The sequence below is a fragment of the Chiloscyllium punctatum genome, chromosome 13 (genome assembly GCF_047496795.1).
Source record: "Chiloscyllium punctatum isolate Juve2018m chromosome 13, sChiPun1.3, whole genome shotgun sequence".
Lineage (NCBI taxonomy): Eukaryota > Metazoa > Chordata > Chondrichthyes > Orectolobiformes > Hemiscylliidae > Chiloscyllium > Chiloscyllium punctatum.
This window is the reverse complement of record NC_092751.1, coordinates 96,646,194-96,663,229: the sequence shown is the minus strand read 5'-3', so window position 1 is coordinate 96,663,229 and position 17,036 is coordinate 96,646,194. Positions and strand designations below refer to the sequence as shown.

Genomic DNA, 17,036 nt, shown 5'->3' with positions numbered 1-17,036 from the left:
ATAAGGCAGAACTTTTGACTGTGCCCTTCTAAAGATTATTGTGTTGCTTTGAAGGAATGATCACCTTTGGCATATTGCAAACAAAAAAATCAAAAATGCATCAAGCAAGGGACTATTCGTTATTCAATTCTAAAGCTTAATATGGGACTGGAAATGTCCATAGACGTTGTCAGACATGCTGAGTATCTATGGCATTTAGTTTTGTTTTCAGATTTCTAGCATTTGCAGTTTTTTGCTTTTATATAGTACTATTCAACATTTACAGGGATATGGATAGAGTAGATGGGAAAGCTGTAGGATTGAGATCCAGGGGATGTCAAATTGAGATGATTAACTAAAGAAACAAAGGCAACGCAAGAAGAAACATTTTTAAACAACAATTGCTTATGATCTGGAATGCAATACCTGAGAATGTGGTGGAGGCAAATTTGATCAAAGCCTTCAAAGATAGTTAGGTAAGCATCTAGAGAAACTAATTTGCAGGTGAGGGGAAAAGGTAGTGACTGCGATTTGGTGAGTTGTATTTCAGAGCGCTGACACCGATGCAACAGGTCAAATAGCTTGCTTCTGTTCTTGTAACCATTCAATAGTTCTTTTTGTGATTCAAAACAGAATTAATTTTCAAAATATCACAGAAAATCTGCTATATTTCTCATTTGGAATTTAGTGATAAATAATTTATGGACCTGTATATATTTGAATAGTGTGACATTTTATGATTTTAATGCTGGTTTGGTTTTATAGCTTAGAATTTAATAAGGTTACACTACTTATCCTGTATCATTATTTCTGCTGGGTAGAGGCACCTTGATTTACACTTCAATTCCAATTTGTAATTGTGTTAAAATTGATGAAGCTGTTCAAAGATGCAGGCTATTTCTCCTGCTTATTAATGTTCTAGAAAGAGAGGCCATGTTAAAATAAATTTGAATGTTTGGATGTTGGCTGATGGCAGAGACTGGCTGTTAAGGTTCACGTTAACGTTAAGGTTCCTACCATGGAACACATCATATGAGGAGGGCATATTGAGTGGGTGAATACCTATTTCAAGATGCATTGACAAATTTGATATTCCATGAAAGTTATGGAAAGGTAGTTTATAATGCACACAGACCAAGGGGGTCCCGATGTCAATATTAGATCTGTGCTATATTTGTTATCTCAGCTCGCAAATGAAAAGGAAGTGCAGTAGGTTTAGTGCACTTGAACAAAGGAGGGTAAATCAACCAGAGTGACCCCGTTTGCTCTACTGCATAGTCCTTATTGTATTTTGTTTATTCATCAGTTCTGCATTGAATGTGCAATGAACTGTCACGCTACCTTTTTATTGATATATGAAGAACTGATTACCTGCTGTCTGTGAGCAACTGTTGTCGTATTATAGAAGAGTTAGAGATCTTGAAAGAAAAGTTCATCTAAGATTAATAGGTACTTTGGCCTGATGTTACTGCTGGTTTGCAGGGCAGCAATCTTTACTTCCATCAAAAAAATACTTAGCAAGTATTGATAACACATTCAGTGAAAGATGGATAATCAACAAACTGATTTCAAAATATCATTGTGTCCTGACTAATACATTTCCTGATTGGTTACCGTGTTAATCTACAATCACATGAAAATAAATATGTTCCTTGTTTTTCTTTCTTGCATTTTTAATTCAACAGAAAGTCAATTGATTCAAGCAACCAAATTGCTGAACCGCGATTCCTTTTCCTAAAGAAAACCCAAATGGAATTAGGGATCCAAATTTGTGGTGGAAACCTATATGGAGTATTTGTGGCAAAGGTGGACGATGACAGTCCAGCAAATGGTCCTGATGGGCTGATTCCCGGGGATAAACTGTTGGAGGTAAGTGAAATAACTCCACAGAGGCTATTATCCCATCACCAAGTCACTCTTTATTTACACACAGAGAGTCCTTGACACTGATCCCAGCTCCCTCAAAGCCTGCTCTGAGAGGGAACAAGATATCTAACACTTCTGTTCTTATCTGTCAGCCAGGGCTCCCTGATTGGGGCTGTTAATCTGGTCCAATCAGGGAACTCATTTTATGAGGTCCACCTTGCTGACCTTGTTAAAATCATTACAGTAAGAAGGCTGGCAGATTGCAGAATCAGTATCAGCAATTCATTTGAAAATTTTGATTTTCAGAATTTGAATAAAGTCAATGATCCTCCAAACATTAAAACTTGCATTTAAATTTCAAGCATATGTCACACAAACAGTTTAAAATAAAATCAGAGAGTCTCAGACTATTCAATAGGGAATGGAAAAGAGGCAGATCAAACAAGAGTGCATGCATTTTTCATTCATCATCAATGTCGAGACTATAGATGATTTGTACCCCAGCTGACTCTACCTCATAAAAATAGCGCTTTGTGCATCATTTATAGAGTCACTCTATGTCAATCTATTAGAATCATAGAGATGTACAGCATGGAAACATACAAACATTTACTGTAGCTATTTATATTGCTTGATGACAGTTGTCCTTTGCCTTTTCACACTCTGGGTTCTAGTTGAAAGCCATCATTTTTAAAAATTGTACATTTATGATCCTCATGTCTATTAAATGAGATTGCCATTTCTCATCAGGGTTATCATTGATTCATTATGCGACAACATTTTATATTAAAGCTCGAGCTTGCCTCCTGAGTAGCATAGTGTACTTTTAAAGGATTTCCCCAAAAAAATTGAACCTTTTTATTTTATCTGTAATGTTACAGAACTCTTCTGTTGAGTTGATTTTAGCTTGCTTTGCAGTGCAGTGTATCTGCCTCCTTTCCTTACAAACATTGTCTTGTATGAGGTTTCAAAACCTTGTGCCAAAAACTGGATGATTCTTCTTTGTAAATGAAGAGAGTGTTAGAAATATGATGAGTTTACACTGTGGTAAAAAGTAGGCAGGACCAGAAGAGAAGGTCAGAGTGCATGGGGAATTAGAGCTCACAACAGTTATAAAGCAAAAGGCAAGTGAGTGGTAACAGAAAAGAGATGGGTGCAGAGAGAAGGTATTAATAACAGAATATAAGTCCGTCTTTCTGAAAGCTAAACCAAACGAGGCAAGGGAATTAAAATGGAGGATAGAGAACATGATGTGAGGTTATTGAACTTAATGCCAAGTCCAGACATCTGTTAAGTGTCAAAACAGAAAATGAGGTGCTGTTGCTCCACCTTGCATTGGACTCCGTTAGAACACCGTAGCAAACACTGTCTTCCAGCTTCTCAGTCTCCCTGGCATCTGTTGCTATCTTTACCCCGCAGCTTGCCACATGTCTTCCTTTTTCCTCAGCCAAGGACTCCCCCCTCACTTGGATATACAGGACCATCAACTGTTCAAATTATTAACCATTTTCTCCACCTTTCCACAACTGTGATGCTTCCCCTTGTCATCACTTTCCACCCAACCAGTCTCTGTATTCAGAGGATCATTTTCCACTATCACTCGCCTGATGCCACCACCAATAACATTTTTCCCTGTCAGCATTCCAAAAGGGCCATTGTCCCTGTGACATCCTCATCTATTCCTCAGTTGACCCAATTTTCCTCCAGTGGCACATTCTCATACAGTCACAGGTCGTGGAGCATTTGCCAATTTATCACCTTCCCCCTTGTCAGAGATCATAAACACTCCTTCCAGGTTATACAGCAATTGACTTGTCCTTCTTTTAATCTAGTCAGCTGTATTTGCTGCTCACAATGCAGTCACTACACTGGGGGAAACAAAATGTAGATTGAGTGACCACTTTGCAGGATACCTTCATGTAGTTTGCATGCATAATTACATCATTTTAATACACCATCTCATGCTCACGTTTCTGTCCTTGATCTGTGATCTTTAATCTCGCTCATCCCCTGACATTCTCCAACCTTCCCTCTGTTCCACTTGCTTCTATCTTTCTCAACTGCGTTAAATCCATCATTTTTCAACCATTTTCAGTTCTGAAGATGAATCACATAAGAGTTGATATGTTACCTCTGTTTTTCTCGCTGTAGATCTTGCCAAATCTTCTGAGTTTCTCCAGCACTTAATGTCTTTATTTCTGATCTTCAGCACCTGCAGTATTTGACCTTTATTGGTGTGGTAGATTATCTGGTTATTCATTACATTGCTTCTAGAAATTTTTGTTTCTTAAAACAAATAATTTGTTTAATACTAAATTGAACCATACTGTTTCGTTTACTGTTGTATGTGTACGTCAGAACTATGAATGATTGTTCAGAAATTTAAATGTTGCCCTGAAATTTGGGCAAGCTGGAAGATCTGCAACCCATTTGGAGCTATGAAATAAAAATTAATGTTTAAGCAGATGTATGTGCCCAGGGCATTGTCATAACGCAAACATTAAATTTGGTGTCAAGTAATAAATTTAATACTTCTCGTGTTCCAAATGTTCTGCTTAACAATGGTAGCACTTGAGACAGCATTTGAAATCTATGGATATTGTTGTCAAGGGGAAGTCAATTGTGATGCTTGTCCAATAAGAAATTAACATCTGGTAAATCAGGTGATTATTTTGCAGTTTATTGCATCTAAGACTTATTCCTGGAATGTCCCTTTATTTCTTTTGCATCTCATTTTGGATTCCTTGCAATTTTGATTTTTAAGCACTGTTTTCCTTCCTTTACGAGCACAACTTCAAGTAAACACATCACTGAGCAGAGATTATTAAATTACATAGCAAAGTTGATTCTGTCTGCTGTGAGAGCATCTTTTTGGAACCTACCGTGTGTACTGACTCCTGCATCAGAAATCGACAAAAAAGGAACTTGTGCACTTTTGTTCAAAATTATTGTCCTGACTGTTTGTATCTGATGCTGCAGTGCTGTTGAGATCCAAAGTGGAATTCCAACAAATTCCACTTAATGTTGCAAGTATATAGTTGTTGCATTTGTCTACATGTCAAACGAATTGCATGCCCAATGTAAATCATTGTGTAAGCCACAAAAGTGCAAAACTTCTGAAGTCATAATTAAACGGTGCAGACCAGCGTCCACTCAAAAAAGTGACAGTGGTCTGAAGATGTTTAATGAAAATAAATAAATTTTTGAATTTTAAGTATGACAGTTTAGTTTATACATGAAAATCTGTTGTCATTGTTGGCATCCTTCCATAATTTGATGGTCGTACAGCAAATAGAGTCATTTGAGAATGGGATAACCTTTTATGCTGTCCTTTCTGCCAATGGTTGAAGAGACCAATCCATGGGAGACATATTCTGCTCAAGTGCCCAGAGTGAAGTGATTGGCAGGTCTCATTATGGATTGTTGCTTTTTGGTGTTGGTGTTACTAAGTTTCTATAGTGTCTGATCATCACGGTGGTGCATGCTGGCCCACAGGTGATGTCACAGTTTTCCTCTCTTATCAGCTACTATCTCCTAGATGCAAGATTCAATGCTTAGGGCCTTTATGTCAAGCTTGAAAGCAACCTTGAAGTGGTTATTCTGGGCATCCCAAAGGTCATTTGGTTGTCTCACGATACAGAAAGTTGGAATCATAGAATCCCTCCTGTATGGAAGCAAGCCATTCACCACATCGAGTCCACCCAACCCCTCCGAAGAGCACCCCTCCCATCTCTGTAACACTGCATTTCATATGGCTAAGTCCACCTAATCTGCATATCTTTGGACTGTGGGAGGAAACCGGAGTACCCAGAGGAAGTGGGGAGAATGTGCGAAGTCCACATAGTTTTCAGGTATGCACCTGTCTTTCGTCGTGTGAATGGGTCCAAGCTACTAAAGTCACTTCTGCCTGATCAGTGTCAAGGCACTTGGGAAATTTGTCTTTGACAGGGCTGTCAAAGTCATGATTTTGAACTTCCCTGTCTAGAATGTACTTCAATGCAATAAAATATCTTCCACTTAATCAAGTGACAGACAAGTCCACAGCAGTCTTGCCCTCCCTAAAATAAAATACATAATTTGTGTAGCTTTGTTCCCCACTACTGATGGGGTTAATATTTTCATTAATTTTATATACAGTACCTAAATTTGTTTTAAATACATTCTGTAAGTGCTTAATAAGGTGGACAGATGTTTGTTACTGCATTATGAAAGCACTTTCGAATGATTAATTTTCACTGCTAGCATTCACATATTTACAGTTTCTTGTATTAGTGTTTTATTGTCATCTTTAACAGTTAATTTCTTGATAGTCATAATTTCAGTTATGGTAGATATTTTAGTTTTATTAGCCATTTTTCTGTGACTATTTGTGTGAAAAATTTGTAAAGTTATAAGGCTAGCATTGCTCAGTATTAGTAATTTTTTATAGCACTATTCATACCTGCCTTCTGTTTATGTTTGTCATTGCTTATAGTGAGATCAACATAAAGGCCTTAGAGAAGGTATGACACATATATTGATTTTGCTCACTGCAGTAAATGAGGCAAGATCCTTTGAAAAAATAGTTGGCCTGTGTTTACCAGATAGTCGAAAGATGTTACATTTCCTGATTTGTAAAGCTTTTGCTAAGGAAAGACAAATCACATTTGCTGAAATTATTCTGCAAACCAATTTACAGATCGCAGTTGTTTTCTTCCTAACCACTGCCTTTCTGATATAGTCATACAATTTAACATGAGTTTAAAGTGATGACAGTACTGGAATAAGTTTCTGACACAATTTCAAATACAGTGCAGCCAAGAGAATTACTCACTCATTCTTTTCCAATATCTTTCAGTAGTAATGAATAGTGCATTGAGACTGAACAGGAACAGTATGTCTGCATTATAACTTTACCTTTGCTTGGGTATAACTCTGTATTTGAATAAACATTATACCATACAACTAGAAATTGCAGTGAAATAAAATGTGGGCAGAGAAAAAAAGGTTTAGAGATAATCCAGCTCCTGAAAATATAGTTACTGTGCCTATTAGACAGTTTAGAAAGGGACAATTGGTAATGTATATCTACTAGCTGTTTGACAGCCTGCAAGGAAACAGTATGCAAACCAGGGATATGAGATGGAGAGAATAGAAAAACTTCAACTTAAGAGAAATTTTAATGAACACTTTTTAAAAATACACAGGAGGTTTTACTGCAACACTTATTTGCTGGAATGTATTCAAAGTAAACAGCAATTCTTGATTATAGTCATTTTTCATTTTTGTTGCAGTACAATGGCACCGATATGCGGAATGTGACGGCTGAGCAGGCCTATGTCGAAATGCTGAAACCCACAGAAGCCATCTCTGTGAAGGCTCAGTACAGAATAGAGGAATTCAACAAGATCAGAAATGAAGCCGGAGATGGTTTCTATATCAGGTATCATTTGAGATCATTAACTGCAAACTTCTCATAATCATCAAATGAAAATAGATCAGGACTTCATGGACAAATTCTGTTGGAATGTTGGGTCAAGCAAAGAATGTAACAGAAACAGAATGTAACAGAAATAATTGGGTTTAAGCTACAGTTAGATCTCTGTCTGTAGAATAACATTTGGAAGGAGCAGTGATTTGGCCATAATTTTCTTGTTATTCATTCAGTACATCTGCAACAATTTCACGTGGAGAACAATGTTAATTTCAGCTTTTTATGTGAAAGGATCGTGTATTATTTTTTAGATACTTCGCCTCCTACAACTGCATGGTCAGTGTAAGATTTAGAGGTTCACTTTAACTTGAGTTGTAAAAACCTACATAGATTACAATTACAAATATTCTTAATGAACATCTTCAAGTGTGTTGTGACACACCCCTGGAGCAGGTGGGACTTGAACCAAGGCTTTCTGGTGACAATTACAATTATAAGCTAAGATTGAGAGAGCCAATTAAAAGTTCACTAGACCTGATTGGTTAAAAGACATTCCAAGTATAAATATGTTTTCACAAGTTTTACAAAATTTATTTTGTTTATCCAAATAAGCACTAAAGAAAACCTACTTAATATTAAGAGTGGTTTACAGTTCTTCCATTTCAGGCTGCTGTTTCCAGACACTGGTTGACTAGGCACAGGTCACTTGTTTTGTTGTGTTGACTGAGGTTCTTATTCTGTCTTTGACATTCCTCCTTGTGTGTCAAAACACTAAAACCCAGGCCTGGTTAATCTTTATTAGCCACTAAGCCCGTGCATAACAGAGGCATCCTGAACTCTATTAAGCATACTGTTTCATGAAAGTACACTAAACAACAAAAGAAAAGACAATAAAACCATAAACCATACTTTTGGCCTAGCTACTGGACTTTTCTCCCTTCAGAAACTGTTTATAATTAGTCATAATTTAACAATATAATTTAATTCTTCACTTGCTGAATCAAATCATAACTATTGAAAAATAGCCCAATCTTCCAACAGAAACCATTGTGATATTTTACTTAGCCAGGTTTTAATTTCTGTTGTCTAATATTTTGGAATTCTATGGTGTTCATGTTTTAATTTTACTTACCAAGCTAAGTCCTGATGTGTTTGAGTAATACAGGTTCACAGCAATCTTTTCTTTGGCATTTTCATCTGCTTGGTCTTGCAGAGCACTTTACGATCGAGTTGCTGAAGTAGAGCACGATTTAAGTTTTAAGAAGGATGATATCCTTTACGTTGATGACACACTGCCGCAAGGAAACTTTGGTTACTGGATGGCCTGGCAATTGGATGAAAATGCTCAGAAGCTGGAAAGAGGGCAAATCCCCAGCAAGTACATGTAAGCGTAACAATTGACGAAAGGGTAACATAAATAAGGAAGAAGCTCTGCATTCAAATAATAAGAAATAATTGCATTCTACTTCTTTTAAAATATAAACGTAATTCTTGCTTTAGAGTTAGAAGGTTGTGGTTGTCAAGTGAACAGAAGAGTGCTGTATGATTAGAGCTACTGAATTTTGAATGAGATGTTAAACCCGGGTGTTCTCTGCCTGTTCGTCTGGTTGTGAAAGTTCCTACTCCAGGTTTTTTTTTAAGGCATGCAAGAGAGATTTGGTGGCCTAGCCAATAGTTATCCCTCAGTCAGAACCTTAATAAATTGTTAGTGTGAACATTTATCTAATTGCTGTTGTAGGACTTTGCAGTGTAAATTCACTGCAGTATTTTATGAGATATCAGTGCCAATCCTGGTTTCTTTTTACGAATATTATATCAATGGTGGCAAATTTTTTGGAAATGTCTAAGGATGTGTTTTGAATTATATAAATGGATATTTGTTTTCTATTAAAGTTTGCTTTCAAGGGCCAAAGACCAAGCTTTTTGACTACTTCTTCTTATTTCCCAGTATCTGGACATATTTCACAATGCAGCATTTCACCTGTGAAGCAGAAACCAAAAGTAGTCAAGAAGTTCAATGTTTTAGTAAATAAAGCTGCAGCAACAATACAGAGAATTCCCGTGTCTTTATGCCTGTTACTTTATGGCTATGTCTCAAGAAGAAAATTTCCCAGCAAAGTATGGTTGATTCCAGTTATAGTTTTGTTTCTATAAATTCAGTTTATAGGAACAAAAACAGAAATTGCTGGAAAATCTCAGCAGGTCTGGCAGCATCAGTGCAGAGAAATCAGAGTTAACATTTCAGGTCCAGTGATCCTCCTTCAGAATTTATGGTAGCTAATCGATGGTTGGTTTTTATGCAGAAGATAGGGTTAGGGAGGGGTTAAGGAGTGAACAGTAGAACCCAAAGAGAGAAAATCAGTTGGACAGTCAAAGCACTGGATAAAGGTCAGTTTAGGGGAATGAATAGTTGCTAATGGGAGCTCTTTGTAGCTGACAATGCGTTGTGTGTGGTAGCAGCCCATGTGATGACAAGGCCAGGTGTGTGGGAGTAGGGGAAAGACGTGGGAAAAGGCGCTCAACTCTAAAGTTGTTAAACTCGATATTAAGTCCAGAAGGCTGCAGAGTTCCCAAGCAGAAAATGAGGTGCTGTTCTTCCAGTTTGCACTGGGCCTCTCTCGAGCACAGCAGCAAGCCTGAGACAATTGTTCGCCAGGGAACATGGTGATGTGTTAAAGTGGCAGCTCGTGTCTTTTTTTTGTGAGCAGAATGTAGATTTGTTTCCTGAGTGTAGAGGAGACTACAATTTGTAGGAAATTCTATATTGTATTTTCTGTATGAATTTGTTATCGGGCAAGAAGATAACAGGTGGAAACTTTGGCTTCTGAACAGAATTCCCATCTTATAAGATGATAAAAATGCAAGTGCTGCCAAACTTTTAAGATTTCCTGTTGAAAGAGATGATTTGGCATTATATACTTGGGTTGTTTGTACAAGATTCATTAATTGCTCAAATTACAAGTCCCATCAATCTAATGGTTTCCATTAATTCAGAAAGATTGTGGAGGTACGGAAAATACAGACAAGTCTGGATCTTTTCTGCTGCTTACATCCTAAAAAGTTGAATTGTTTCATCTGTGAGCATGTTGCCCCAAGTATTTCCCATTTGCCATTTTCAGTTTAGTGCCAAGTCAAAAGTGACCAACTCGATATTTATAAATAGATCTTGAAGCTTCATTTGAAGATGGGAGTAATCCTGTACAATTATTGATCTACCACGTAATGGTGACATGTCACATGCAATGCACATTGTTTTGTAGAATGTACTGATAAGTAGCTTATAATGGTACTTTTGAATCACCTTTTATGGTTCATAATTTGGAACCAGTAGGAACATGACTGCTCCTGTTAGGTACAACTGAGTACAGGTTACATTAGTTTCATATCCCAGAATTTTAAGGTGAATAATGTTATAGTAAGAGTCTTGAGATTGAAAGGCAGAGCTAGGGACTCTTTCACTTTAATAATAATGATTTGTAATGCCAGAATTGTTGTTGTGGATCATTATGTGTTCTTTATATCCACTGTTTATATCTCTCATAGATGTCACCTTTTTGTGCCTTCCTTGCATGTGTTGATTTCTTTCCAGTTCCAGTGCTCCACCTATCTTATTATATTAATTTTATTTAGCCTGCCTACATACATTATTTATTTTCTTTTGAACATCATCAATTCAAGTGTATCTCTTTCCCATATCTCTCATCATTGCTATTGCCTTATGTTGTCTACTCCTTGTCTCATTTTTGTTTTCTTTAGTGTGGTAGTAGATATGTGGGCTACCATGATGCCTAGGGGTCAGCGTAGGGTGATCATCTCTGAAATGTCTTTGATGTATGGTCACACTAAAACAACTACTGATGAATTTAAAGGATCCCATATCCACAATCAGCAGAATGAACGTATTATACAAAATACCCTGCAAGGACTGCAACAAACATTGGACAAACTGGCAGGAATCTAGCCACCAGGATACGTGAGCACAAAATAGCCATTAAAAGACATGACCAACTATCATTGGTATCCATACACACAGACAAAGAGGGACACCAGTCTGATTGGGACAATGCATCCATCCTGGGACAGGCCAAACAAAGACACGCACAGGAATTCCTAGAGGCCTGACATTCAAACCAGAACTGTATTAACAAACATATTGATTTGGACCCCATTAATCCAGCCTCTCACAAACAGAATTAGAAATGATATCACCCACCACAGCAAACCAAGACACACAAACAGCAAACAGGGACAGAACACCAATTCACCGGAGGCTCGTTGATGATGTTACCTAGCATGGTGATGAAACATCTGAAAACAAACCCACCAACTCAGCAAGCAAACAGACAAACTGAGTTATTTGTTACATTATGATTTGTGACACGTTGCTGTGTTCAAATTGGCTTTTTGCATTTTTGCATATGACCGCAGAGTTTACATGTCACAAATAATTCTTATTGTGTTTGACTGCCACTGCATACCCACTGCCTTACTTTAGAATTCTCATCTTATTTTTAACCATGGAATGCTGCTAAATTGTTTTATTCTGGCAGGATGGATCAGGAATTTTGCAGAAGACACAGTATGTCAGAGGTCAAGGATGAAAATGGCTCGGTGAAGACACTGTCAGCAGCAGCCCGAAGATCATTCTTCCGGCGAAATAAAAAACATAAACGGAATAACTCGAAAGATGGAAAGGAGATGTTGGCTCTTGATGCCATAAGCACTGATTCTATCCCTTTGTTGGAAGGTATTTTGACAATTTTTGTCAAGAGATGATTCTAGTTGATCAGCCAACTTCAGATGTTAATGATGGCTTATTTGCAATGTTAGTTATCTTATTGCCAAATGTATTAGGTGGAGTGAAATGCAACCTGCTTTAATTCACTGATCGGGACTTTGATCAGTAATTCCCAAGGTAAAAGATTATCGCAGGAGTCGCAAAGGATTCTTTATCTGATTGTTCTGATTTAATTACTAAATGCGGTTCTGGTTTGTCAATCATCTTTGCTGTTTTGGATTTATTAAGCCAACTGTATGTTGAAACTTATTTTCATTGATAGATTGTGGAAGTCTGGCTTATCAAAGAGTGCAGAAAATAGAGTGCACCTCACCAAGGCCTGTGCTTATTTTTGGACCATTAGTGGATGCTGTGAAGGACATGTTAGTTAAAGATTCCTCTGGAAAATTCTGCAGATGTCCACTCGGTAAGTATAAATCTGCAGATTTACTTTAATTTCAAATATATAGTTGCAATTCTGTGGTTTCTTCAGAGGTTTATATGCATGTCAACAATTGTTTATGATTGCTGCCTGTGTTTCTCCTTTATGAAATTGTAGGATTAAAAAAAAATCTTCTGAAAATAAGTATTTTATCTGCACTTTAAAATATTTCAAAGAATAGTTTTAGAAATATAATCATATGATATGGGAGCAGGAGTATGCTACTTGGCTCCTCAAATCTACTTTGTCATTCACTAAGGTAGTGACTGAACTGTTTACTCCACTTTCTCATGTACCGATGATAACCTTTCACCTCCTTGCTTATTGAGAATTGATCATCCTCTCCTACATAAATATTCAAGGGCTCTGCTTACAACCCCTTCCAAGGGAGAAAATTTCAAAGCCCATCAACCCTCTGCAGGGCAAAAGAATTCCTGTTAGCTCTCTGAAATGGTTTGCCCTTTATTTTGAAACAGTAACCCCTAATTCTGGGTTTTTCCAGTAGAGAAAACATCCTTTTCACACGTGCCCTGTTATGACCCCTCAGGATCTTGTGTCTCAATCAGGTCACATTTTACTCTAACCTCCAGAAGATACAAGCCTCTCCTCAGAATGCAATCATACATTTCTCCGCAGTATCTCTAAGCTATTTACATACTTCCTAAATTAGAATACTTGTACAATATGCAGCATCCCAAGTGTGATCTCACCAGTTCCCGGTAAAACTGAAGCACGGCTACATACTTCTGTATTCATTTCCTCTTGTATTAAACAATAACATTCTATTAGCTTTTCTGCGAGGGTTCCATTCCTGACAACCCTCGCAAATGATGAAATTTGAGAGTGCGGAGTTCGTTAAAGATCGGTGATTTTTTGCTAACGGATATCGATTTTCATTGTTACTTAATTTTTGACGCACCAAGGTGAATTTGTGACACATGATTTTGCGGATACAGAGGATTTACTGTACTTACTGCATACTAACCTTTTGTGATTCATTGCTGAAAATGTGTTGCTGGAAAAGCGCAGCAGGTCCAGGCAGCATCCAAGGAACAGGAGAATTGACATTTCGGGCATCAGCCCTTCTTCAGGAAAGGATGCTGCCTGACCTGCTGCGCTTTTCCAGCAACACATTTTCAGCTCTGATCTCCAGCATTTGCAGTCCTCACTTTCTCCTTTTGTGATTCATCCCCTAGAACAGTCAAATCCCACCCATCCCCACTTTGTAATGAGTAGTTGGTATTAGCCATTCAGATAAAATTGATGTGTTTGAAGACAGATACTCCACATTCTTATCTGTGTTTCTGTTTTTATGTTTAGAGGTTATGAAAGCTTCCCAGCAGGCCATTGAGCGAGGAGTTGCAGACTATCTCTTCATTGATTACAAGAGGAGGAGTGGCCATTTTGATGTCACAACTGTTGCCTCCATTAAAGAAATAACAGAGAAGGTGCCTCTCTCCCCTCAATTTCTGTGATTTATATTATTTGATAATTTCTACTTAAGGTTACCAATGCCAACTAATATTATCAGTTTAATCAAGTTAATTTAGAGCATTTCAAAAGTTGTAAGATTCCTTGGAATCTAGAGTGATCCTATTCTCAATGGTAAAGTTAAATGAATTCTAACGAAGACAGCATTATTCCTGCTTCATATCCTCGAGAGTCTAAAAAACCCTGCCTACGTAAGTTTATAGGAAAGTGTATAACCAGCAAATTGAAGGTAGGAAGAAAGATTTGAGAGGTTAGAGATGTTTCCTTAGAACAGAGGAGGCTGAAAAGTGAATTAATAATGGGATATAAAATAATGAACAATTTGGATCCAGTGGACAGGGAAAACCTGTTTCCCAAAGCAGAGAGGACGCAACAAATTTGAGGTGATTGGTAGAGGGTTTAAAGGAGACATGGGGGAAATCTTGTTCATCCAGAGGGTGGTGGGTATCTGGAATTCACTGCAAAACTTTGTAGATGAAGCGGAAACACTCAACAGGTTTATAAGGAATCTGGATCTGCACCTGCAGCTGTGTAACCTGCAAAGCTGCGGACCAGGTGCAGATAAGTGGGATTAGAATGGGCAGTTTGTGCCAGCACCAGCTGAATAAACTATGAGCTAAATGGCCTCAATCTGTGTTGTCACTTTTCTGTGGTTCTGTGGAAACCTACCTGTAGCATGCCTCCAGATCGATGCACAGAGGTTGATGTAACAGGGGAGGTGATGGCCTATGATAATATTGCTGGACTGTTAATCCAGAGGCCCAGGTAATGTTCTGGGGACCTGGGTTTGAATAGCACCACAGCAGATGATGGAATTTAAATGTTTTAAAAATCTAGAATGAAGAGTCTAATGATGACCATGAATCCACTGTTGATTGTTGGAAAAACCCATCTGGTTCGCTAAGGTCCTTTAGAGAAGGAGGCTGCTATCCGTATCTGGTCCAGCCTATATGTGACTCCAGACCCACAGCAATATGGTTGATTCTTAACTGTTAGGGTGGAGCAATAAATGCTGGCCTAGTCAGTGGTGATACCCTGATTCCATAAATGAAGTTTAAAAAAAACAATGTAATGGCATATTAGCTTTCTTGGTCATTGGTAGATCACATTTTACATATGAGTGTTTTTTTCTAAATTGTGATACTGGACTCCTAGATACTAGCAGTATTTGCAAGGATTCCTCAGGAAAGCAGCGTTATTTATAACTAAATCAGCAGTGTTTACAAGCAAGCAAACACTGTCCTAGCAGAGGGTGAGTTTGAGATAAAGTTTAGCCACTTGTTAGAAATGCACTTGCCTTGATATAAATGAATATCAGAATATTCCTGACGACATGACATGTCAACATATGATGTGCGATGTTTGGCCATGTTGCCAAACCAGCATTCTGATCCCTAAACTTTTCCATTTTGCAAATCTTACTTTTTTGTCAACTTTTCTTTACTCAATTTCTTGCTGACTTTTCTTTCCCATTTCAGACCATAATAGATAGAAGACGATTTGATCTTTGATATACTGAACAATTCCTGTTCAATACACAATCCCTGATCGAGAACTGACACCAGTGCAGATAGTAGTTCATTATAAAATGTAACGAGCTGCCATTAAGTTTGCCTTTCTTAACTTTTAAATTTTATTTATAGGACAGCCACTGTTTACTTGATATTGCACCACATGCTATTGAGCGTCTGCACCGAATACACATCTATCCAATCGTTATATTCATACGGTACAAAAACTTGAAACAAATCAAGTGAGTGGATTCAATTCATTAAAATGAATAAGTAGCTTTTCTTTGTTGATCTGTAATATGATTGTATACAGAATAGCATGTGCTATCAATAATCAGTTGCTGTTGAAGAATGTATAAGTTCAAAATTATACAGAGCTAACAAAAACATGATATGAATCAAAATGAAGGTGTATGTACACATTTCTATGGTTGCGCAATGTGTATTCTTCTGGTGTTTAACGTATGTCAGTTTTAGATTCTACATAATAATCTCTTAAATGATAATGCAATCTGTTTTGTGTCTATATGTTTTCTTTATAATGTAAATGATGCAAAGCAGGAGAACCATGAGACACTCAGCTGGTCAGGCAACATCAGTTCTGATGAAAGGTCATTTGACATGCCTCAGTAACTTCACAAATGTTTCCTGACCTGAGTATTTCCAACATTTTCTATTCAGAACACAAAATATTGTGCCATTTGCTATTGTTTTTATTGAACAAAGTATAGCATAGAAAATTACAAAAGCTATTGAAATATTTAATGTATTTAATGGAGACACCAATAACTTGTTTATTTGAATGCACATACCTCCTAGACCTTTTTAAAAATGCCATTACACTGGTTTTAGCAAATTCTAATAGTTGTACTGTATCGCCAGAGAGCAAAAGGATCCAGTGTTTCTGCGGGACAAAGGTACACAAAAAAAACATTCCAAGGAACAGTTTGAGGCTGCTCAGAAGATTGAACAGGAGTATACCAAGTTTTTCACAGGTAAGGATCCGTTTGTGTTAGACTGCAAGTCTTAATCTTGACTTACAGTTCACATTTTAACCTTCACTTTGAAGGGAAGAGGTTTATTTAAATGCAAGATTACTGATTTGTTCATTTTTATTGGACAATCATCAGTGCTCTAGCAGCTGATCTCCAGTATCAACGAATCTTTACATAAGAACATAAGTAAGAGAAGACCATTCAGTCCCTCAAAATCACCCTGCCATTCAACAGTATCACAGCTGATTTGCTGCAGCCCCCAATTCCTCTTTAGTATCAGTTTAGCACAGCCATCAACTCCCGTACATTTCAAAAATCTATCAACCCCTTTTTAAATAACCTCAGTGATCACAATTCTCTGATTTCGAGAATTCACCCCAGGAGAAAAAATTCCTTTGCATGTCAGTTTTACATGTCATTCTCTAACTATGTCTCCTTGCCCAAGATATTCCCCCCAACCCCCCCAACTGATGTAGTTAATCCATTATCAAGGAATCTTTACATTAGAACCTCAGAAAAGATGCATTTCAATCACAAGATTACCCAGATCTTTCTGTGCAGC

At 37.5% G+C, this 17,036-nt stretch overlaps 1 protein-coding gene across 17 annotated transcripts in view; it reads left to right on the top strand.

Annotated features, from left to right (window-relative positions):
• LOC140484688 (disks large homolog 5-like) overlaps window positions 1-17,036 on the top strand; it is a 218,127-nt gene that overhangs the window by 188,449 nt on the left and 12,642 nt on the right. For all 17 annotated transcript variants that reach the window (XM_072583361.1, XM_072583358.1, XM_072583357.1 and 14 more), the window contains 8 exons: window positions 1,665-1,848; window positions 7,119-7,267; window positions 8,472-8,642; window positions 11,809-12,005; window positions 12,319-12,462; window positions 13,798-13,925; window positions 15,612-15,721; window positions 16,362-16,474. In XM_072583361.1, coding sequence (XP_072439462.1) covers window positions 1,665-1,848; window positions 7,119-7,267; window positions 8,472-8,642; window positions 11,809-12,005; window positions 12,319-12,462; window positions 13,798-13,925; window positions 15,612-15,721; window positions 16,362-16,474 — 1,196 coding nt within the window. The remainder of the gene's footprint in view (window positions 1-1,664; window positions 1,849-7,118; window positions 7,268-8,471; window positions 8,643-11,808; window positions 12,006-12,318; window positions 12,463-13,797; window positions 13,926-15,611; window positions 15,722-16,361; window positions 16,475-17,036) is intronic.